A 25,755-nucleotide genomic window follows, 5' to 3' on the forward strand; every position below is an offset into this window, starting at 1 on the left:
GACTGGAGGAGATAATGCTAAGTGAAATAATCAAGCAGAGAAAGACAATTGTCATATGGTTTCACTCATTTATGGAACATAAGAAATAGCAGGAAGATTGGTAGGAGAAGGAAGGGAAGAATGAAAGGGGGGTAAACAGAAAGGGGAATGAACCATGACAGACTGTGGACTCTGGGAAACAAACTGAGGGCTTCAGAGGGGAGGGGGGTGGGGGAATGGGATAGGCCGCTGATGGGTATTAAGGAGGGCACGTATTGCATGGTGCACTGGGTGTTATACGCAAAAAATGAATCGTGGAACACTACATCAAAAACTAAGGATATACTGTATGGTGATGAACATCATAAAAAATTATTATAAAAAAATATGCAGTATATTTTGCTACAAGTCAAGAGGAAATAAAATAAATCCCAGATGGTCAGTGATAGGGTTGGAATTGGAAAAAGAGATTGAAATAAAGTTGCATATAACCAGAAACAGAAGGACCATTTGAAAGAGGCTGATTGAATCACTTGTAAAATTGTCCTACAAATATAAAGATTATATATTTAGCAAGTAGAAAAGTAAAACCTTAAAGGAAGAGAGACAGAATAAAAATTGAGATATAAAGGAATGTGTTAAGTCTAACACAAAATTTATTATGGTCAGTGTTAGCTGTGTGACTGTGGTCAGCTTAGCCCATTTTTCTGAGCGTTGTTGTTCTCATTTGTAAGACAGGATTAATAATGGCTTATCTTACAGGTATGATACAAGTATATGTAAGATGCAAGCAGCAATATGGTGAAATGCTTAAGCTCTTGGGTCAAATGGACGAGGTTCAAATTTAATCCCTATCAGTTGACGGCTGTGTGACTTCTGACTGGTTACTTGATCTGTCTGATCCTCACCTTTCTCATCTGTAAAATATGGGTAAATAATAATAACACCCTCTACTGACTGCTGTGAGGACTGATTTATATAATCCAGGTAAAGGCCTGTAACACAGTGGTCAATAAATGTTAGCTGAAGCTATAAGAAGCTATAGGAATGCCAGAAAAAAGAAGTCACTAGACTTATATCTTCAGATAAAAAAAAAAGAGAGAGAAAAAAAGTTGGCAACCAACAGTGACTGAGGCGTATTTACCTCAAATCTTCAACAGTGATACTGACGATGGAAACTGTGATTCTCCTCTACCTGAAAACTGAACGTTTCAAGGTAAAGAGTAGGCTAAAGACAGCAGAGCTCTGCTAGGCTGGCTGCTTCTCAGAGGCTAGGAAATGAACATATCAAAGGCTGAGGTAGCCAGGAAGTAAAAATAGGGAAATAAAGAAGTAACCCGGGGCACAATTCTTGTAACAATATATCATTATTCCACCCCAAAGAATCCAAGATTTTATAGACATAGCTTACGCATCTATTTTAACTTAGTTTCAACGAATCTTTTAACGGAGATTTTTTTTAAAAGACTGCCAAATAATACCTTCCATTATCTTACCAATAATTTGTGATAAGTTCTCAAATTTAATGCTAATTGAATTTCCCATCTCCCTCTCTCTGTCCTCCTTCCTTACACACACACACACACACACACACACACATACCCCTCTACTTAAAAGAGACCAATAGCCCTACAGCTAATGTTTAAGAAAAATACTTTTTCATAGATCATAGTGAAGATTTAACTTTTTTCTTGTCCTTAAATGAGGAAAGGAGCATTAAAAAACAAAAAACAAAAAACAAAAAACCTCTTGGGCACCCTGGGTGGTTTAGTTGGTTAAGCATCCAACTCTTGGCTCCGGTCATGATCTCAGGGCTGTGAGATCAAGCCCCACGTCGGGGTTCAAACTCAGTGCAAAGTCTGCTTGAGATTCTTTCCCTCTCCCTGTCTGACCCCCCACTGCTCATACACATGCTGTCTCTCTCTCTCATATAAATAAAATCTTTAAAAAAACCCTCTTAGTTGGGTCAAAGTCTTTTCTTTGGAGTGTTACAAAATAAATACTATATACTAAAACTATGACATACATATTTCAAACAAAAAATGAAATCTACTTAAAGCAAATAAACAATTTTATTTTTGTGATACAACCACACTCTTTTTAATTATCAATAAACACAAATGTGAAATAGTTTCTTAACCTGATGTTTCAAAAACTTCAGACTCCTCTTCACGTAGGCTTTTAACTAACTCGTCGGTATCAATTTCCTAGAAACAAGGGTAAAAAAAGATGTTGGAGAAATGTTTAGAGAGCCAAGCTGCCTTTATAAATTCTTTTATTACCTTCTTTAAAATTTACAGAAGAATAGGGGTTTATGATAAAAACCATCCACACAGCACTATTTTAAAGAGAAGTATATCCTGGTAGGAGTTAATGTTCCAGAGAGAAGCTATCCAATAATTGATAGGGTATTTGAGTGACAAATGTATAAGAGAAAAAGATTATGAGATAAATGACATAATATTGTAACTTCAAGGGATAAAAGAGGATACCCCCAGAAAACAGATTACTTTTTTATTGGAAAACATTATGACCTATGAGTTGCAAAGTGATGTGTATCTTTAAAAAAATTCCAAGAGGAATTATAAGGTAGAGTGATCACTGAATCTTATAAAGTACTGATCTTTTAATAAGAACCCAAAGTCCATAGTTCCTTTAATGAAGGGCCCCTCAAATTTTCCCTAAAATACTAATTCTGTATAAGTGCTAATTAATTTATCCTAAGGCACTACCACTATGCCAAATTATAATGAGGCATTGAAAAACATTAATATATCAGTGTGTTATGACTACCATTTCAAGGCTGTGATCTTAGTGTTTGATTAATCTACTGAAACCCCTATGTATTCCTATTGCCAGGTCAAAATGTATAGGTCAGACTGTATTTCTAAATATTAAGCCTTACTTATATATCTGATAAAGGTCTAGTATTCAAAATATAAAGAACTCTTCCAACTGAACAATAAAAAAATAACCCAATTTAAAAATCAACGAAGGATTTGAATAAACATTTATCCAAAGACGATATACAAATGGCCAGTAAGCACATGAAAAGATGTTCTCATCATTGGTTATCAGGGAAATGCAAATCAAAACCACAATGAGATACCACTTCAAACCCCCTAAGATGGCTATAATTGAAACAAACAAAAAAGGAAAATAAGTGTTGGAAAAGATATGGAACCTTCATACATTGCTGGTTAGATGTAAAATTGTGCAGCTGCTATAGAAAACAGTTTGATAGTTCCTGGAAAAGTTAAGGAGGGAACTACTGTATGATCCAACAATTCTACTCCTAGGTATATACCCAAGAGAATTACAAACATGTTCACATAAAAACCTGCACATGAATGTGCACAGCAGCATTATTCATGATAGCTAAAAAGTTGAAACAACCCAAATGTCCACGAACTGATGAGGATAAACAAAACGTAGTACATATCCATACAGTGGAATATTATTTGGCAATAAAAAGAAACAAAGTAGTGATACATGTTACAATGGGGATGAACCCTGAAAACATTATGCTAAGTGAAAGAAGCAAGTCACAAAGAACCATATATTGTATGATTCCACTCAAATGAAAGGTTTAGAATAAGCAAATCTATAGAAACAGAAAGTAGACTAGCTATTGTCTAGAGAACGGGGGATCTGGGAGGTTTGGTTAAGGGATGTGGAGTTTCTTTTCGGGGTTATGAGAATATCTGAAAATTGATTGTAGCAATGGACATACAACTCTGTGAATATACTAAAGGCCACTGAATTGTATACTTTGAATAGGTGAATTATATCTTAACAATGCTGTTAAAAAACTAAATCCTACAAATTATTAGTCAATATTTATCAAATGTCACATTAGCAAAATATGAAAGTACACGAGCCATGAATAGCATTTTATATATCAAGAATAAGCAGAGTTAGGGTTAAGATGGCGGAGGAGTAGGGGACCCCTTTTTCAGCCGGTCCCCTGAGTCGAGCTGGATAGGTACCAGACCAGCCTAAATAACCACGGAATCAGCCTGAGACGCAGGACGATGCATCTGGATCTCTACAAATGAACATCTCCAGCGCTGAGTATTGAGGTACGAAGAGGGGAGCTGTAAACCGTGCACAGATATCGGAAGATAAACGGAAGGGGGAGGGAGCCGCCGCGTTTGGGCTCCGGGAAGCGGCAGCCACCTGCACGGGGGAGCGGGGGACACACAGAGGGCACCGCGAGAGAGTGGACTGAGACCGGTGAGCCGTGAACGCGCGCCACCAGGCTTCTCCCGAAACTCCTGAATCGAGGTGTGCTCACCGGGCATAGACTGAGACCGGGAGACCCGGGAGCGTGCGGGGCAGCCGGTGGCTGGCGGCATTAGAAACACAAAGGACAGAGACGCGCCGGCCCTGGAAGTGAGGGCAGGGATGCCGAGTTGGTGCGCACATCCCGGGACACTGCAGGGTTGAGCAGCACCAACAGTAATAGAGTTAAAGTGGCCAGAACATCAGTGGAGAACGGGCCGCAATCCCTCTGTTCTGTGACAATGCAGCCTCTGCTGCTCTGACTCTCAGAAGAGGCACAGCAAACCGCCAGGGAAAGCCGCCAGAGAACAAAAGCCTGGAAATACCGGCTCACAGAGTGCCCATCCCCATCCTCCCTCGCAGGGGACACGGAGACTCTACCCAAACAGGGCTGCCTGAGTATCGGCACGGCAGGCCCCTCCCCCAGAACACAGAAGGCAGGCTGAAAAATCAAGAAGCCCACAACCCGAGGCGCCTGGGTGGCGCAGTCATTGAGCGCCTGTCTCCGGCTTAGGGCGTGATCCCAGCGTTCCGGAAAGGAGTCCCTCATCGGGCTCCTCCGCTGGGAGCCTGCTTCTTCCTCTCTCACTCCCCTGCTTCTGTTCCGTTCTTGCTGACTGTCTCCCTCTCTCAGATAAGTAAATAAATAAAATCTTTAAAGAAGAAGCCCACATCTCTAAGATGCCTATAAAACAAGGGGCACGGCCTGGGACCCAGTCAATAATTTTGGGCTCTGGACAACCCCGCAACCTCCCCTCATTAGAATGACAAGAAGGAGAAGCCCCCGCCCCCAGCAAAGAAAAGACAGTGAGTCAGTGGCCTCTGCCACAGAAGTAACGGATATGGATGTAACCAAATTATCAGAAATGGAATTCAGAGTAACAATGGTCAAGATAATGAGTAGACTTGAAAAAAGTATTCAGGAAAATGTTACTGAGAATATAGAATCCCTAAGGGCGGAAATGAGAGCGAATTTGACAGAAATTAAAAATTCTATGAGCCAAATGCAGGCAAAACTAGAGGCTCTGACGGCCAGGGTCACCGAAGCAGAGGAAAGGGTTAGTGAATTGGAGGATGGGTTAATAGAGGAAAAAATAAAAATAGAAGATGGTCTTAAAAAAATCCACGCCCACGAATGTTGGCTACGGGAGATTACTGACTCAACGAAACGATCCAATGTTAGAATCATCGGCATCCCCGAGGGGGTGGAGAAAAGCAGAGGTCTAGAAGAGATATTTGAACAAATTGTAGCTGAAAACTTCCCTAATCTAGCGAGGGAAACAAACATTCGTGTCCAAGAGGCAGAGAGGACCCCTCCCAAGCTCAACCACGACAAACCTACGCCACGTCACGTCATAGTGCAATTCGCAAATATGAGATCCAAGGATACAGTATTGAAAGCAGCCAGGGCAAAGAAATTTCTCACGTACCAAGGCAAAGGCATCAGAATTACGTCAGACCTGTCTACACAGACCTGGAAGGAGAGAAAGGGTTGGGGGAGCATTTTTAAAGCTCTTTCAGAGAAAAACATGCAGCCAAGGATCCTTTATCCAGCAAGGCTGTCATTCAGAATTGATGGAGAAATAAAGACATTTCAGAATCGACAGTCACTAGCCAATTTCGTAACCACGAAACCAGCCCTACAGGAGGTATTACGGGGGGTTCTATAAAAGTAAAAAGGCCCCAAGAGTGATACAAAACAGAAAGTCACAGCCAATACAAACAAAGACTTTACTGACAACATGGCAGAATTAAAAGCATATCTCTCAGTACTCAGCCTTAACATTAATGGTTTAAATTCTTGCTTTAAACGCCACAGGGTTGCAGATTGGATAAAAAGAAATGACCCATCCATTTGCTGTCTACAAGAGACTCATTTCGAACCCAAAGATGTATTCAGACTGAGAGTAAGGGGATGGAGTACCATCTTTCACGCAAATGGACCTCAAAAGAAAGCTGGGGTAGCAATTCTCATATCAGATAAACTGGATTTTAAACTATAGACTATAGTTAGAGATGCAGAAGGGCACTATATTATTCTTAAAGGAAGTATTCAACAAGTGGATATGACAATTATAAATATATATGCCCCCAACAGGGGAGCAGCAAGATACACAAGCCAACTCTTAACCAGAATAAAGAGACATATAGATAAAAATACATTAATAGTAGGGGACCTCAACACTCCACTATCAGAAATAGACAGAACACCCTGGCAAAAACTAAGCAAAGAATCAAAGGCTTTGAATGCCATACTCGACGAGTTGGACCTCTTAGATATATATAGAACACTACACCCCAGAACCAAAGAATACTCATTCTATTCTAATGCCCATGGAACATTCTCAAGAATAGACCATGTTCTGGGACACAAAACAGGTCTCAGCCGATACCAAAAGATTGAAATTATCCCCTGCATATTCTCAGACCACAACGCTCTGAAATTGGAACTCAACCACAAGGAAAAATTTGGAAGAAACTCAAACACTTGGAGACTAAGAACCATCCTGCTCAGGAATGACTCGATAAACCAGGAAATCAAAAATCAAATTAAACAATTTATGGAGACCAATGAGAATGAAAATACAACAGTCCAAAACCTATGGGATACTGCAAAGGCAGTCCTAAGGGGGAAATACATAGCCATCCAAACCTCACTCAAAAGAATAGAAAAATCTAAAATGCAGTTTTTATATTCTCACCTCAAGAAGCTGGAACAGCAACAGAGGGACAGGCCTAATCCACGCACGAGGAAGCAGTTGACCAAAATTAAAGCTGAAATCAATCAAGCAGAAACCAGAAGTACAGTAGAGCAGATCAACAGGACTAGAAGCTGGTTCTTGGAGAGAATCAATAAAATTGACAGACCACTGGCAAGACTTATCCAAAAGAAAAGAGAAAGGACCCAGATTATTAAAATTATGAATGAAAAAGGAGAGGTCACGACCAACACCATTGAAATTGGAAGGATTATTAGAAATTTTTATCAACAGCTATATGCCAATAAACTAAGCAATCTGGAAGAGATGGAATCCTTCCTGGAAACCTATAAACTACCAAGATTGAAACAGGAAGAAATTGATTTCTTAAACAGGCCAATTAATTATGAAGAAATTGAGTCAGTGATAAACAACCTTCCAAATAACAAAACTCCAGGCCCGGACGGTTTTCCTGGGGAATTCTACCAAACATTCAAAGAAGAAATAATACCTATTCTCCTAAAGCTATTTCAAAAAATAGAAACAGAAGGAAAGCTACCAAACTCATTCTATGAGGCCAATATTACCTTGATCCCCAAACCAGGCAAAGACCCCATCAAAAAGGAGAATTACAGACCGATTTCCCTAATGAATATGGACGCCAAAATCCTCAACAAGATACTTGCTAATAGAATCCAACAGTTCATTAAAAGGATTATCCACCACGATCAAGTAGGATTCATACCTGGGATGCAAGCGTGGTTCAATATTCACAAATCAATCAGCGTGATACGCCATATCAACAAGAAAAGACTCAAGAACCATATGATCCTCTCAATCGATGCCGAAAAAGCATTTGACAAAATACAGCATCCTTTCCTGATTAAAACCCTTCAGAGTGTAGGAATAGAAGGTACATTTCTCAATCTCATAAAAGCCATCTATGAAAAGCCTACTGCAAATATTATTCTCAATGGGGAAAAGCTGGAAGCCTTTCCCTTAAGATCAGGAACACGACAAGGATGCCCACTCTCGCCACTATTATTCAACATAGTACTAGAAGTCCTTGCAACAGCAATCAGACAACAAAAAGGGATCAAAGGTATTCAAATCGGCAAAGAAGAAGTCAAAATGTCTCTCTTCGCAGATGACATGATACTCTATATGGAAAACCCAAAAGAAGCCACTCCCAAACTATTAGAAGTTATAGACCAATTCAGTAACGTGGCGGGATACAAAATCAATGCTCAGAAATCAGTTGCATTTCTGTACACGAATAACGAGACCGAAGAAAGAGAAATTAGGGAATCCATCCCATTTACAATAGCACCAAAAACCATACGTTACCTTGGAATTAACTTAACCAGAGACGTAAAGGACCTTTATTCTAGAAACTATAAATCACTCTTAAAAGACATTGAGGAAGACATAAAAAGATGGAAAGATATTCCATGCTCATGGATTGGAAGAATTAACATAGTTAAAATGTCCATGCTACCCAGAGCAATCTACACTTTCAATGCTATCCCGATCAAAATACCGAGAACGTTTTTCAAAGAACTGGAACAAATAGTCCTTAAATTTGTATGGAACCAGAAAAGACCCCGAATCTCCAAGGAACTGTTGAAAAGGAAAAACAAAGCTGGGGGCATCACAATGCCGGATTTCCAGCTGTACTACAAAGCTGTGATCACAAAGACAGCATGGTACTGGCACAAAAACAGACACATAGACCAATGGAACAGAATAGAGAGCCCAGAAATGGACCCTCAGCTCTTTGGGCAACTAATATTTGATAAAGCAGGAAAAAACATCCGGTGGGAAAGACAGTCTCTTCAATAAATGGTGCTGGGAAAATTGGACAGCTACATGCAAAAGAATGAAGCTTGACCACTATCTCACACCATACACAAAAATAAACTCCAAATGGATGAAAGACCTCGATGTGAGACAGGAATCCATCAAAATTCTAGAGGAGAACATAGGCAGCAACCTCTACGACATCGGCCAAAGCAACCTTTTTCATGATACATCCCCAAAGGCAAGAGAAACAAAAGATAAAATGAACTTATGGGACTTCATCAAGATTAAAAGTTTCTGCACAGCCAAGGAAACAGTCAAAAAAACTAAGAGGCAGCCCACGGAATGGGAGAAGATATTTGCAAATGACACTACAGATAAAGGACTGGTATCCAAGATCTACAAAGAAGTTCGCAAACTCAATACACGAGAAACAAATAAACAAATCAAAAAATGGGCAGAAGATATGAACAGACACTTTTCCAATGAAGACATACAAATGGCTAACAGACACATGAAAAAATGTTCAAAATCATTAGCCATCAAGGAAATTCAAATCAAAACCACACTGAGATACCACCTTACGCCAGTTAGAATGGCAAAAATAGACAAGGCAAGAAACAACAATTGTTGGAGAGGATGTGGAGAAAGGGGATCCCTCCTACATTGTTGGTGGGAATGCAAGTTGGTACAGCCACTCTGGAAAACAGTGTGGAGGTCCCTTAAAAAGTTAAAAATTGAGCTACCCTATGATCCAGCCATTGCACTACTGGGTGTTTACCCCAAAGATACAGACGTAGTGAAGAGAAGGGCCATATGCACCCCAATGTTCATAGCAGCAATGTCCACAATAGCTAAATCGTGGAAGGAGCCGAGATGCCCTGCAACAGATGACTGGATTAAGAAGTTGTGGTCCATATATACAATGGAATATTACTCAGCAATCAGAAAGAACGAGTTCTCAACATTTGCTACAACATGGACGGCACTGGAGGAGATAATGCTTAGTGAAATAAGTCAAGCAGAGAAAGACAACTATCATATGATTTCTCTCATCTATGGAACATAAGAACTAGAATGATCAGTAGGGGAAGAAAGGGATAAAGAAAGGGGGGGTAATCAGAAGGGGGAATGAAACATGAGAGACTATGGACTATGAGAAACAAACTGAGGGCTACAGAAGGGAGGGGCGTGGGGGAATGGGATAGACCGGTGATGGGTAGTAAGGAGGGCACGTATTGCATGGTGCACTGGGTGTTATACACAACTAATGACTCATCGAGCCTTACATCGAAAACTGGGGATGTACTGTATGGTGACTAATATAATAAAAAATCATTATTAAAAAAAAAAGAATAAGCAACATCTTATCATCACTTTTAATTATCATAATTTTTAAAATAAAAAAGTATTAGAAGTTGTATGTGGAGAATATATTATGTTAATTACCTTATGTTCTTTATGGGCCAATTTTGGGTTAAGAACTCCTTCTAAATAGCTAGCTTTTTCTATCCATGTATTCAGATTTCTATATTCTTTTTTCATTTTTTCCAGCCTAAAGAAAGAAATCAGTTATACATTTAAAAAGTGACAGAATAACATATATGGTATGATTCACAAGAGAATACATTCAGTATGATCCACTTAGAGAATTTTCTAAGAGAGGCAAAAAAGCAATATATTGTTTAAGGATACAGTCAAAGGAAAAGGAACGATTACAACAACAGTCAGGGCAGTAGTTACCTAAGGATGGGTTGGGGAGAAGACAGTCTCATAAGGGCTCACAAAGCACATTTTTTATATTGATGATGTTCTACTTCTTTTTTTAAGTTTTTATTTAAATTCCAGTCAAAATACAGTGTAATAGTTTCAGGTGTACAATTTAGTGATTCAACACTTCCATATCACACCCAGTGCTCATCACAACAAGTGCGCTCCTTATTCCCCATGACCTATTTAACCCATCCGCTCCCCACCCAGCTCCCTTCCGCTAGCCATCAGTTTGTTCTTTATAGTGAAGAAGCTGCTTCTTGGTTTGTCTTTTTTTCCCCCCATGATCATTTCTTAAATTCCACATATGAGAGATCATATGGTATTTGTCTTTCTCTAACTTATTTTGCTTACCATAATACTCTCTAGCTCCATCCATGTTGTTGCAAATGGCAAGATTTCTTTATCCATTCATCAGTCTGTGGACATTTGAGCTTTTTCCGTAATTTCTATTGTTATGAATGCTGCTATAAATATTGGGTTGCATGTATCCCTTTGAATTAGTATTTTTGTAATCTTTGGGTAAATACCTAGTAGTGCAATTGCTGGATCATAGGGTAGTTCTAATTTCAACTTTTTGAGGAAACTCCATACTGTTTTCCAAAACGGCTGTACTAGTTTGCATTCCCACCAACACTGTAAGCAAATTCCCCTTTATTCTGCATGCTTGCCAACACCTGTTGCTTCTTGTGTTGTTAATTTTAGCCATTCTGACAAATGGGAGGTGATATCTCATTGTAGTTTTGATTTGTATTTCCCTGATGATGAGTGATGTTGAGCATTTTTTCAAATGTCTATTAGCTATCTGCATGTCTTCTTTGGAAGAGTGTCTATTCATGTCTTCTGCCCATTTCTTAACTGGTTTATTTGGCTTTGGGGTGTTGAGTTTGATAAGTTCTTTATAGATTTTGGATTCTAACCCTTTATCAGATATAGGTCATTTGTAAATATCTTCTCCCATTCAGTAGGTGGCCTTTTAGTTTTGTTAACTCTTTCCTTCACTGCACAGAAGTTTTTTATTTTGATGAAGTCCCAATAGTTTATTTTTGCTTTTGTTTCCCTTGCATCAGGAGACATATCTAGTAAGAAGCTGGTATGACCAATGTAATATATGTTACTGCCTCTGTTCTCCTCTAGGATTTTAATGGATTCCTGTCTCACATTTAGGTTTCTAATCCATTTTGAATTTATTTTCATGTATAGCTTTAAGCAAATGATCCCATTTCATTCTTTTGCATGTTGCTGTCCAATTTTCCCAACACGATTTTTTGAAGAGACTGTCTTTTTTCCATTGGATATTCTTTCCTGCTTTGTTGAAGATTAATTGACCATATAGTTGTAGGTTCATTTCTGGGTTTTCTTTTTTTTTTTTTTTTAAGATTTTATTTATTTGATGGAGAGAGAGACAGCCAATGAGAGAGGGAACACAAGCAGGGGGAGTGGGAGAAGAAGAAGCAGGCTCCCAGCGGAGGAGCCTGATGTGGGGCTCGATCCCAGAATGCCGGGATCACGCCCTGAGCTGAAGGCAGACGCTTAACCACTGAGCCACCCAGGCGCCCCATCATCTCTGGGTTTTCTATTCTGTTCCATTGATCTATATGTCTGTTTTTGTGCCAGTACCATAGTGTCTTGATCACTACAACTTTGTAAGGTAACTTCAAGTCTAGAATTGTATTGCCTCCAGCTTTGCTTTTCTTTTTGAAGGTTGCTTTGGCTATCTGGGGTCTTTCGTGGCTCCATACAAATTTGAGAATTGTTTGTTCTAGCTCTGTGAAAAATGCTGTTAGTATTTTATAGGGATGCATTAAATGTCTAGATTGTTTTGGGTAGCATAGACATTTTAACAATATTCATTCTTCTGATCCATCAGCATGGAATGTTTTTCCATTTCTTTGTTTTGTCTTCATTTTCTTTCATCAGTGTTTTATAGTTTTCAGAGTACAGGTCTTTTACCTCTTTGGTTAGGTTTATTCCTAAGTATCTCATGGTTTCTGGTGCAATTGTAAATGGGACTGATTCCTTGAAGTCTCTTTCTGCTGCTCGGTGTATGGAATGCAACAGTTTCGGTATATTGATTTTTGCATCCTGCAAGTTTACTGAATTCATGTATCAGTTCTAACAATTTTTTGGTGGAGCCTTTTGGGTTTTCTATATAGAGTATCATGTCATCTGCAAATAGTGATGGTTTTGCCAACTTGGATGCCTTTTATTTCTTTTTGTTGTGTGACTACTATGGCTAGGACTCCAATATGGCGATGTTGTATTTCTGTATTTTTTTAGACATTTTGTTTGTTTATTTCAGAAAGAGAGCATGCAAGTGGGGGAAAGGGCAGAGGGGGAGAGAGGGAGAGAATCTCAAGCAGACTTCACGCTGAGCATGGAGCCCCTTGCAGGGGGCTCAACCTCATGACTCTAAGATCACGACATGAGCCAAAACCAAGAGTCAGAAGCTTAACCAACTGAGCCACCCAGGTGTGCTGATGTTGTATTTCCTAACCTGAATCATAAATATCTAGGCATCAGTCTTATTATTTTTATTTAAGCTATATATACATGTTTTAGAAGTTATTCAATATATATTGGTCTCATTATTTAAACTTATGTATACATATTTTATAAATTATCCAATATATAGATGATATTTTCTGCAACAGAACAGAAGAAAAAAATGGGAATTTAGCTTCTAATCCAAGAAATTTCAAAAGGCTTTGGTCATATAAAGATGTAACTGACAAGAATTAAATAGAAAAGAGGGACTGTTTCCCAATTCATTTCATAAGGACACTACTGCCTTGATGATAAACCCTAATAAGGACATTATAAAAAAGGAAAATTAGTCTAATCTCCTTCATGAACATAGATGTAAATGTTAAAAATTTTAATACAAAAAATCCAGTAGTATAGAGAAAAGATCATATATCATGAACAAGTTAGATTTATCCCAGGTATACAAGGATATTTTGACATTAACATTAGAAAACATAAATACAATTTAACTGATTAAAAGAGAAAAAACATTTGGCAAAATCCAACATCCATTTATGATTTTAAAGAACTTAGAAAACTAGGGACAAAGTAGAATAATTTACTTAACCTGGTATAGCATATCCATATATGAAAAACCTATATAAGTAAATGCTCTTAACCATCAAATGCTAGAAGTGTAGCCTTTAAAGAGCATGAACAAAACAAGGATGTCCACCCTTGCCATTTATATCAGACATTGACTGGAGCTTCTAGCTAGCATAGTAGGACAAGAAAACAAAATTAAAGAATAAGCACTGGGGATTTAAAAAAATTGTTATTTGTAGGTATGAATGTTTAAATAAATTCTCCCAAATGTTACTACAGGTAAATTATTATAAATATGAAAGTTTAACAAAAGAGGGAAATTCTAGAAGAGAAGGCCAGAAGGGGTAGCATAGTTTTAGAATCTTCTCAAATCTCTATGTAAAAACATTCAGAGAAGCTGAGTAGCAAACCCAAGAACCTATGGACAACATCTACAACACAATCATGTGACAAGACGTCTCTATGAACTACAAATCATATACACAAGACCTTCAAGGTATATGTCAGAAAGCAACAGGTATAAAAAGGGGCATCTGGGGGGTGCCTGGGTAGCTTAGTTGGTTGAGTATCCAACTCTTGATTTCAGCTCGGGTCATGATCTCAGGGTCCTGGGATTGAGCCCCTAGTGGAACTCTGCATCTGGTGGGGAGTCTGCTTGGGTTTCTCTTCCTCTGCTCCACCTCTCCCTGCTCGTACTCTTGAAATAAATAAATAAATCTTAAAATAAACTGGAGGGGGGCATCTGAAGGACCTGAAAATAAGAAAACCCCAAAACAGCCAACAGGTAGTCATGGATGGGAAATTACAGCAGGCCAATTTAAGAAAGGCAGTTGAAAAAAAAATTAAAAATAGAATTACCATAGATTTGGTAAATTCCACTATTGGGTATTTACCCAAAGAAATAAAAAACACAAATCTGAAAAAATAGAATAAAAAAAATTTTTAAAAAAGGCAGTTGAAATTGGGAGATTTTACTCATTCCAATAACAAGTGAGTACAAAGGATTCATGGTAAACATTGAAAGGACTGGAGCAGTCTAACCACTGTGAATGCTCAAAACTGAAAAACCAGTGAAATAAGTCAAGCAGAGAAAGACAATTATCATATGATTTCTCTCATCTATGGAACATAAGAACTAGGAAGATTGGTAGGGGAAGAAAGGGATAAAGGGGAGTAATCAGAAGGGGGAAACAAACTGAGGGCTTCAGAGGGGAGGGGGTGGGGGAATGGGATAGACTGGTGATGGGTAGTAAGGAGGGCACGTATTGCATGGTGCACTGGGTGTTATACGCAACTAATGAATCATCGAACTTTACATCAGTAACCAGGGATGTACTGTATGGTGATTAACATAATATAATAAAAAAACATTTAAAAAAAACCTGACAAACCAGGTTTCTAGCCCAGGGCATGGCCCCAGAAAACCTTAGAAAGCAACTCATATTTTTAAACACCAAATGAAAACATCAATAGTGGGAGTTCTTTGAAGCTCAAGAAGCTTTCTAAACCAAATCTCCTATTTAAAAAATCAGGAAAATTAATTCCATATAAAACTGAGCAACAGAAAACTATCAGTACCAAATTCCAAAGTAGTTACAAGAAGAAAGAGAATAAGGAGCAGAGTATCATCCCTAGACTTTGAAAGCATGCAAGAAAAATATATGTGGCGTCAGTGAACACAGTGGCAAGATGACTCACTGGGACCCATTTTTGCCAGGAAGAAGGGGATCGGCTGGTGAAACTACAGGAGAGAAATCAGAGCAGTAGCTGTCACTGTCACTATGAGCCAGGTAAGTCAAGGTTCTGCAGCTGGAGCCACTCTGTATAAATGCAGAAGCAGTTATGAGGATCCAGTTGTGTACTATTAGACAAGACATTAAAGAAATTTGCAGTTTCCAGTTCAAGATGGTGAAGAGGCTCCTGAACTCACCTCCTCCCATGTATGCACGGTACCTACAGTTATATAAAGAGCAATTTTCTCTGAAAGAACTCCAGAAATAAACTGAGCTACTCCTACACATTGTGCAAATGGGCAAATACCCACGTCAAAATGGGTGGGAAAGGATGAGGCACATACTATAAGCCCTAGCCCTGGCACACTGTCATACAACTGGGACAGAACTTTCAACTCCCAGCATCCCCCTGAGGAGAAAAAGGGTTTGACAACACATATAGCACCCCACTTCTCAAGACTCCCATCTGAGGGACAGGCCCCCAAAACACCTATTTCTAAAAGCTAACACAGCTTGTGACCACAAGACCTACAATGCTACAGAAAAAAAAAAAGTTTTTAACAGGTTTGCTATGACTTACCATGTTACTGCTCAGGGCTCAGTGCATAAGGAGTAGTGCAAAAAAAAGCTCATCTCCCAGTTATTCTCCAAAGGAGGCCTACTACATTCTTTAAAAGCTGCTATCTGGAGGTCGCTTCTAATTTAGTATGCATCCAGAGGTTGACTGCGATCCTCCTTAGAGACCTCTGGAAGCCAGCAGACACTACCTCCTCCTCCCTCTGGCCCAATCCAAATCATCAGTATCTCCCCAGAAGGAGCTTATACAGACACCTGCACCCCAGATTTTGTGACTCTTGCCAAAGAAATGGGCCCGTAGACTGTTTGGCTGTCATAGCCAATGGGGCTTGGATTCACCAGTCCCACGGAACTTCAGCACACAAAGAAGCGGTACTTAACTGGGTGCAGGAATGACATCCACCCCAATGGCTATACCCCCAGGACAGGCACAAAGGGAGCGGGCAAGAAAGCCCAACTCCTGGTTTTTCCATGGAAAGGCTCTAGCTACATACTTTCCCAGCAGCTGCCTGGAGGTTCAGCTTCCAGTCAGCCTGAATCTAGATGTTAACTAAGATCTTCCTCTTCGGGATACTGACAAATCTTGACACACTCTCAACAACTGCAAGCCAATAAGAAAAAAGGAAAGCAACTTGGACAATCACAAAGATTTGAGAGACAGCCAAGAGCTTGGGCTGGGTTCATTGATGAGGTTCATTTCCTACATGAGACTACTTCATCAAGACTAGGAAAGGTGGCAGTTTCATCTAGTGCTCAGAAACCAACACAGAGAGTGAGGGTAAAGAAGAAAGAGAATAAGAAGAACAGAATAGTAAGATAAAACTTTAGAAACATTAAGTTCCAAACAAATAAATAAGGAAAAACTCCAGAAACAGACCATAATGAAATAGAGATAAGTGATTTACATGATAAAGAATTCAAAATAATGAGGGGTGCCTGGGTGGCTCAGCCGGTTAAGCCTCTGCCTTCAGCTCAGGTCATGATATCGGGGTCCTGGGATCGAGCCCCACATCGGGCTCCTTGCTCAGTGGGGAGCCTGCTTCTCCCTCTCCCTGTCTCTCCCCCCCACTTGTGTTCTTATTCATGCTTCTCTCTCAAATAAATAAAAAACCGCTTAAAAAAAAGAAAAAAAAAGAAAAAAAAAGAATTCAAAGTAATGGTCATAATGATGCTCATTGAGGTCAGGAGAAAAATTCGTAAACAAAGTGAAAATTGCAACAAAGAGATATAAAATATAAGAAAGTACCAAACAGAAATCATAGAGCTAAAGAACAAAATAACTGGACTGAAAAATTCAATAGAGGGATTCAAGAGTACTAGATGATGTGGAAGAAAAGATTGGTAAACTCAAAGACAGGACAAAGGAATTCATCCAATCAGAAGAGCAAAAAGAAAAAAGAATGAAAAAGAGTAAAGACAGCTTAAAGGACTTATAGGACACAACAAAGTGAACTACCACTCGCATTAAAAGGGCACTAGACATTGACTTTTCTAAACAAATACCTAAAGCTCATGCCCCACCCCCCAAATTAATGTATCACTAACACATAAATGAGATGATTATTTTGGTTGTGTTGTTGGGGTTTTTTTGTTTGTTTTTTTCTTTTTACCTTTCCCGAGGTTGCTGCTGAAGTTTTTCAAGTCGCACTACAGATGGCTGGTTGGATTGGGGCACTACAGCTGGCATCCCAACAGTAACATTCAGGTCTGGGGACAGGAATGCTGGATATTCTATCGGTTGTGGTGTAATAACATTTCTGCAAAATGTTTATAATGTTAAATATTGCAACTATACAAAAGCACACTTCTAAAATCAGTGATAGCTGTCACTTTTGAATCATTCTCTCTTTTACATTGTAAGCTCACCTGTCTACCTTGAAACATCAGAGGGTAGAGCTAGGAAAGAAGACAAAGGTTAGAAATCCTGACAGAAGTGTTCTATAGAATACTCTTCCTACTAAGATGGTCAGCAGGGATGGGAAAGGCGATAAGGATCTGAAATTCTAAGAAGTAGAAAGTGTTTGAGCCCAGACCTCCCTCCCAATCTTTAGATATAAATCTCTATTTTATGGCCCAGTAAAGTTGACACGTGAAATTAATCATCACAAGACCACCCACCCCTTGTCAACCTGGCACCCTTAAGCATCTCTTTAAAACATATTTAATTTCCAAATGAGATCAATAACAGGTCATAATTCTACCTAGCATGATTCGACTATCCTGCATACAACCAAAAACTCACTAGCCTCTTCCCCAGAAAAGAATATATTCTTTGGGTGACGTTTACTCTTCTTAATATCCTGAAACTTAAATAGTATGCTGTAAGTTTAACGATACTTAAATATTATAATATAAAGTTAATATACCTTATGTTACATGATAAGGAGATATGAGAGGGAAGAAAATATATTTGCAATATAATATTTTTTTTTCAGGTTACTTGGTAAATGGGCCAGAGTAGCCCACCCAAATAAGGAGTAAGTTGTCTCCAAAATCCAAAAAGGTCTACCAGGTGTTGTACTTCTGTTTTGGTTGTAGGAAGGACCACATACAACAACTTATCCTTCACCTTAGCAGGATTATGTTGACAATCCCCACAGCACTGGAAACTCAAAATTTCAATGAGGTAGAAGACCCCTGAATTTTTGTCAGAATTCTTCCCACTGACATGCAAATGTCCTATCAGAAGTCTAGATTAGTTGCTACTTCCCATTCATTGGGTCCAATAAGCGTAATGGTCACCACTGTAATGGACCTGTATAATATCCTGTATAAGGGAAAGGCAATCAAGATTCCTGTAAACTATGGGGCACCTGGGTGGCTCAGTCAGTTAAGCATCCAACCCTTGGTTTCAGCTCAGGTCATGATCTCAGGGTCCTGGGATCAAACTCTGTATTGGACTCTGCACTCAGTGTGGGGTCTGCTTGGGACTTTTTCTCTCTTTCCCTCTGCTCCTCCCCCTGCTTGTGCTCTCTCTTCAAAATGAATAAATCTTAAAAAAAAAAAAAAAGATTCCTGTGAACTAAATTAATGACATAGGGCTGGAAAAGTTGATACATCTGAGGTAAGACAGTGACGGTGTTATCACTTGGCCTTACCAGCTGAAAGAAACTACTTCTGATGGTCTTTATATGGGGAAAATCGCATTTGCCAGATCAATAGTTGCATACCAGGTACCAGAGGATGTGTTAATTTGCTCAAGCAATGAAACCACATCTGGTACAGTGGCTGCAATTGGAATCACTGCCTGGTTAAGCTTGCAACAGTCTACTATCACTCTCCAAGATCTGTTTTATGCACAGGTCAAAATAAGTGAGCTAAATGGGGATGTGATGGGAACCACCACCCCTGCATCTTTCAAGTCTTTGATGATGGCACTCATCTCTGCAATCCCTCCATGAATGTGGTATTGCTTTCAGCTTACTATTTCCTTAGGTACAGGTAGCTCTCTAGTGGTTTCCATTTGGCCTTTCCCACCATAATATCCCTTGGTCCACAGGTCAGAGAACCAATGTAGGGATTCACCTACTGCTAAGTGTGTTGATTCCACATATGCAATCTGAAACTGGGGAAATCACCACAGGATGGGTTTAAAACTCCACTGATCACCGGTAGACAACAGTGACATTTGGATCTTCTGGAACTAGTGTCAGTTTAGAGCCAGTGTCCAGTAGTCTCTGAAAGGTGTGATTATTTCCTTTTCCCTAATGCATAGTTACCCTGGTAAAAAGCTCTCCTTCCCTTTTGGGAAGGCTGGGAGAAAGATTAACATTATAAAATTTTGTCAACATACCAGCATCTCTCCTTAAGGGGACCAAGCCTCCCCTTCATTCAAAGCCTTTTGGGTCTGCAAACCGGCTCAAATCTGGGAACTGACTGAGGAGCTATGACTCTGTTTTTATGACTCAAGTCAGACTTTTATTCACTTGACCTAGAACTTTTCTGCTTATACAGATTAAGTAAGAATTGAGGAGGCTTCCTATATATTTTATTTCTAGGAACATCATGATCAACTAGCCAATGCTGTAAGTCTGCACTGAGTCAAACTATTTTGATTGCTGCTTTGACTCTACCGTCCGTTACAGTAACCACGGCCATCTTGCCTTAGGTGGTTGTGCCATCACTGGACTCTGCCACTTTAGGATGCTACACTCCCACTGCATTTAGGTTTCCCAGTTCAGTGACTGCAGCTCCCACTCTAAGGTCTATCTAACAGAGAAGAACACTCACAGAGCTCTTCAAGGGTGGGGTTCCCCTCACAAATTTACTTCTCATAGTCATGGTGAAAGGGGTATCTTCTGGAACCTCCCAGGGTAAGTGAGTAGGTCTTAAAAACAAATCCACACCAACATCACCATCTCTCTAACCCTTTGAATACCTCCCTTCTATATTAAACCAAGGCAGGTCTGGCATTTCCAATCCACCCAAGCGGGCATCTTTTGGCTCATGTTTCCACAGCCAACCAAATCGAGTCTTTTCTAAACCCCTAATCTGCAACATTAAATGCAGAATCTCTGCTTAGTGAGCCCATATCAATAAATTTGCTGTGACCCAACTTTATGTTCCTCCCACCATTATCCCATACCCTATGTGCCACAGTTCCTTACGTTTACCTCTAGGAAGGTTTTTATCTCATTTGTATTATCATTTCTTTTCACAAGTTACCCTTGCACACTAAACCATGAGCTATCAGAGGGCAGGGACCAGGCCTCATTTATTTTAGTATTTGCAATGGCTTGGGGGTATAGCAGACATTCAATGAATCAATCAGTGGATAAAGAAATAATGATTGATAAACATAAAACATTCAAATTTTACTATTTCAACAAATGACCAATATCAAGTGGACAAAATATATTTTTAATGATAATGCCAAGTATTGGTGAGACTATAGGACAATAAGCACTTCAGAATATAAATTCCCATCCTACACCTAATTCCCTCAATCCCATTTTCTCCATTTCTTATTCTTGGACAGCACTATAGATTAAATTTCCATCTCAGGTGCTCGTTTCTCTTTATTTTTACTGTTGAAATTTTAAGACTGGTTGGCATATTTTAAGTTACTTTTGGTTTGCTAATGACATTTTTTGAACATAAACTTTTTGCTGAAGATTTGGAAATAACAATTAGAATAAAAAAACAATTCTGTGGAATGGAGGGAACACTACTATACTGTAGAGGAAAACTGACAACTATTAGACACTTTGATCTTAAAAGTCCCTCACCTTCTAGAAGAGGGTATTTCACTGGCCAACTTTCCTTACCAGCCTAACCCTGCCTTCCCTCCTTCAGCCATGAAGCTGGCATTCTCTCTCTTCTCTTCTTTATCGTATCACTAGACCTCCTCACCTCCTTTCACCAGAGCTATGCCCAGAAACCCAAAATTTCTCCCACCTTAGTAAGCAAAACAATTCACTGCTCTCTTTACCTTAGAGTCTAGCCCATTCTGGCTGTGTCTTAAGACAACCAAAATGGTCCATCAAATGGATTAAATGTTTTAAATGCCACATAATCTGTGCAAATAAGACTTCAAATACTTACGTCACAGGATCTATTCTTTCTGGAGGTGGTGTGATATTCATAAACATGGATGGCTCAATAATTTTCTGAAGAGGTTTTAACTGAAGAAAACGTAAGTGTATTTTAACACTCTCAGTTACAATTATAGTTCACTCTAATACTACTATCCTTCAGGACTACAGAATAGGCCTTAAATACATATAAAAAGAAATGGAATTAAGACAAGAAGAAAGAACTAACATTTATTGAGCACTAGATTGCCTGCCAGGAAACTTAGATCTGTAATATTATTTTTAATCTTCTCAATAATCCTATGATGTAGATAACTGTGGCTATTTTACAGAAAATGATGAGGATCAGTAATTTGTTCAAGGTTATCCAAAAGACATCAGAACCAGGATTTGAATGCAGCTTTATCTGCCCCTCAGCGTAGTAGCCTTTTTACGTTATCGAGACAGGTGAATAGGGGACTATATTACCGAAAAGTTCATAGACATAAAATCAAAATCAAGAACTCTTATTATATTTCCCACTCTTTTCCACACAATATCTCTGTTCCTTATTTTTGGTATTATCTACCTACATAAAACAATACTTGCCTAGTTTATCTGAAAAGGAGATATCTCCCTAACAATGTGATTATTACATGTTTTACTTATATTCAGACACAAAACCTACCTCTGAAGTTGGTGCTTATAAACTATGTCACGAAAGGGAGTCAACAGTTACAAGTCCCTATAAGGCCAAATTCATAAGAATATAAATAAAACAGGCAGAAGGAAAAGAAAGAAAAATCAAAGCAAAGAAGGAAAAAAGATGAAAAAAGATTGTGCCTAGTGGCTTTCTTCTGTGTATTACACACTTCTGATTTGAAATGCATTTTATCATTGTGATATACCATAGGCAAAATTTTAGAATAACATTTTACCAGGGGCTGCTCAGTTAATATAACAGTAGATTTATTTAATAAAAGTAATATACCCATTCTGAATTCCTAATTAAAAAAACAACCAAGACTATAAAAAATAGCAAAAAATGGAAATGAAAGCTTATATGCAAAGTATAGGGGTCATATTCCCTATATAAGAGCAGCACTGATGGGTCTGGATTTATAACTGCCCCGAAGTGGTGATAATACCCAGGGAGATGAAGGGTTCTTCACACATGCTGAGAATATATGTTGGTACAACATTTCTAGAACAATTCTTTGACAGGTCATTGTTTTTGGACAATAATTTCCATTCTAGGAATATAGCCTAGGGACATAATAAAAGGACAGGACACTGGTTACTATACAAAAATTTTCACTGGAACATGGATATATGCAGTGAATTTAAAGGGGCAGGACAAAGCTAGGAAGATAACTTCTTTTTTTTTTTTTTTTTAAAGATTTTATTTATTCGACAGAGGTAGAGACAGCCAGCAAGAGAGGGAACACAAGCAGGGGGAGTGGGAGAGGAAGAAGCAGGCTCATAGCGGAAGAGCCTGATGTGGGGCTCGATCCCAGAACGCCGGGATCACGCCCTGAGCCGAAGGCAGACGCTTAACCGCTGTACCACCCAGGCGCCCCAGGAAGATAACTTCTTTGAACATATTACTCTCTTAATAAATCAAGGAGGGCTCAAGTAACACCAGAGGTTGAAATAACCATGGGGGTAAGGAGCATATGTGATCAGAGTAAAAAACATTATGCAAATATAATCGATGGCTCCATTTTTAATAAGTATTTTTGGATCTAAAAATCCACACTCCTCATATACTTAAAATAATTTTGTTTTCAACCACATGAAAACACTGACATACAAAAAGTAAGTTTTCTGATAAAGGCATTTTGAATAAAAGATTATTTTAAAATGTATATGGAAATTTAAAAAATGGTAATTTCATTTTTCCTGAGGATGGAGAAAAACAGCATTCTTTTAAAAACATTTTTAAAAAATATGTATTTTAAAAATTTTATCAAACTGGAAAACATAGAGGCTCAGAAGAGATCTGACTGAATTGTAGAATAATTTTTAAAAGAGAGGAACTAACCTGATGTGAAAATCCGTAACCAAAGTTTCCATACGAGAACATAAATTCCACCTTCACCTTGCAGATAAGCTAAACACAGAGCAAATTTATTTTATTGTTTGATCAGAAAGGTATTTTAATGAAAAAGGGATAGCAAGTAATATTTTCATTTCACAAATCTATGTTCGAAAAGCCAGAGTGTGACTCTCCTGATTAAACACATGCGCACACGAAACTGCGGCAGACGAGTCTATGGGGTTCCTGAAATGTTAAAGAGCATATGATTACAATAGAGAGAATATCAACTTATAGTTAATAGGACCACCCTGAGGTACACACACACACACACGAGTATACATGCATATGTTTTTTAAGTATTTACTCACATTTCCCCTACCTCCACTTCCATTTCCAGGCAAAGTTTTTATTTAGACAAGTGATTTCATCTCTCTGAACCTCAACTTGCTCAAATGTGAAATGAAGGAGGGTGTCAGAGGTTATGACCTCAAATGTCCATCATTCTCTTTTTCATAAAGTACTTTGTCTCTGTTCTGGCTATTGGCGGCAGAGGTCTCTCTGAATAGATCAATTAATCAAAATAATAATTTTAAGTATTTAACAAGAAATTCAAGTGAGAACTGTAAGCAACTCTTTAGAATCTCCTCAAGGAGAAAAATATTTCCTCGATTAAAGCTGTGCAGTCAAAGCAGCAGCTAGGGCATTTTACTCTCTTGTCCAATGATTTCAATTTTCCTGTTCATCATTTAGCAGTAAGGTAGCATCATTAAAAAAAAAAAAGTGGAGATGAAGATCTTGTGAGCAAATATTGTTCTTTCTGTTTAATACATTTCCATTAAGTCAAACAGTGATGGGTAGGGTAACAGCGAATAAAAACACTACCAGAGGTTAAAACACTATCAGAGTAAAGTTATATGAAATGTTAAGTGTATGCACAAAACTGGAAATTTCAGTAAAGTTCTTACTGTGTTTTTATTCAACATTTCAAATTCTTCAATAAAGCACCCTTTCTGGAAAAAAGTAAAAAAAAAAAAAATTCTCAAATGAGAGTCACTCATGTAGTCATCTGTATATAATCTAAACCATTTCACAAATTTTGAAAAATCAGGTAATGATTTTTTAACACATATGTTAACTTAATAGCTAAAATACAACTATAACGAACATTTGGAAGAAAATAAAATTTCTAGGCTGAACCAAAAACAAATGTTAATACTTACATTTATGTTTTAGACAAAAATGTTCCTGCTAGTTGTAGTTCCCTTTTCTCTAAGTCTTAAGGAACTGCCATGCCTGCACTCCCTTTTGTGGGGTTTAACATAAAGGTGCATGAATACCTGACTCGTGATAGAACTGAGGGCCTCTCTCATCCCTCGGGGACCGCTGGGATCTTTCTGACCAGGTAAACCTCGGGTATCCTTGGTCACCACCTCTGGTCATCTCTGCTGTGCTATCAGTCCTCCCATCGAATCCACCATCCATGGTCCCCTTTCTTCCCAGCATTTCCCACTGCAGTTCATGCATCCCCATTCCATGGTTAACAAACAACCTTACATCTTTAACTGCTCCACCAAACATTCCTCTTTGCTTTACCTCAGACTTGGCTTACTAAGGATGCTGCTTCCCACACAGACGCCTCAAGTGAAGGCCCGCATACCTCAATGCCAGGAGGTGGAGTAGCATCCTCCACACTCCTCTTCTATTGCTTCCAGATCGTATTAGTTCACACAGATATTAACAATTTTCCGTTTTTAAGCTTCATGTTGTCTGGCATGTGTTTCAGACATTCTGGTCACTAATTCTCGTTTAGTGAAAACCTCAACACCTGGTTCACACATCCTCTCCACCCCCAAAACCTAGCAAGCTGTAGAATCTTTTATTTATTTATTTATTTATTTATTTATTTATTTATTTATTTAGATTTTATTTCTTTGACAGAGAGAGAGCATGCACACGGGCACAAGAGAGGGCACAAGAGAGGGCACAAGCAGGGGGAGCTGCAGGCAGAGGAAGCTGCAGGCAGAAGGAGAGGGAGAAGCAGACTCCCCAGTGGGCAGGGAGCCCGATCCCAGGACCCTGGGAGCATGACCTGCACCGAAGGCAGGCACTTAACCAACTGAGCCACCCAGGCGTCCCTGAAGAACCCATTTCACACCTGCCCTCTCAGTTCCTGGTGAAGCCATATAATGAAGGAAATAATAGCTGCTCATACAATGGCAGTCATCACACAGAATTAGCATACGTGTTCTTCATATAAAATCTTAAGGTGTCTCAGAAAATTCATAAAT

At 38.9% G+C, this 25,755-nt stretch overlaps 1 protein-coding gene across 2 annotated transcripts in view; it reads right to left on the reverse strand.

Annotated features, from left to right (window-relative positions):
* The window catches only part of CATSPERT (catsper channel auxiliary subunit tau), a 141,734-nt gene that overhangs the window by 71,636 nt on the left and 44,343 nt on the right, over positions 1-25,755 (reverse strand). Inside the window, exons 6-11 of one of the 2 annotated variants that reach the window (XM_045806503.2) lie at positions 24,433-24,477; positions 23,471-23,539; positions 21,458-21,537; positions 17,524-17,670; positions 10,212-10,317; positions 2,120-2,186 (exon numbers count right to left, since the gene is read on the reverse strand). In XM_045806503.2, the coding sequence (XP_045662459.2) occupies positions 2,120-2,186; positions 10,212-10,317; positions 17,524-17,670; positions 21,458-21,537; positions 23,471-23,539; positions 24,433-24,477 (514 nt within the window). Of the gene's footprint in view, positions 1-2,119; positions 2,187-10,211; positions 10,318-17,523; positions 17,671-21,457; positions 21,538-23,470; positions 23,783-24,432; positions 24,478-25,755 lie in introns of those variants that run through there. The other variant, XM_087862692.1, reaches the window with a different exon arrangement.

The sequence above is a fragment of the Ursus americanus genome, chromosome 1 (genome assembly GCF_024610735.1).
Source record: "Ursus americanus isolate L20-20 chromosome 1, mUrsAme1.1.p, whole genome shotgun sequence".
Taxonomy (NCBI): Eukaryota; Metazoa; Chordata; class Mammalia; order Carnivora; family Ursidae; genus Ursus; species Ursus americanus.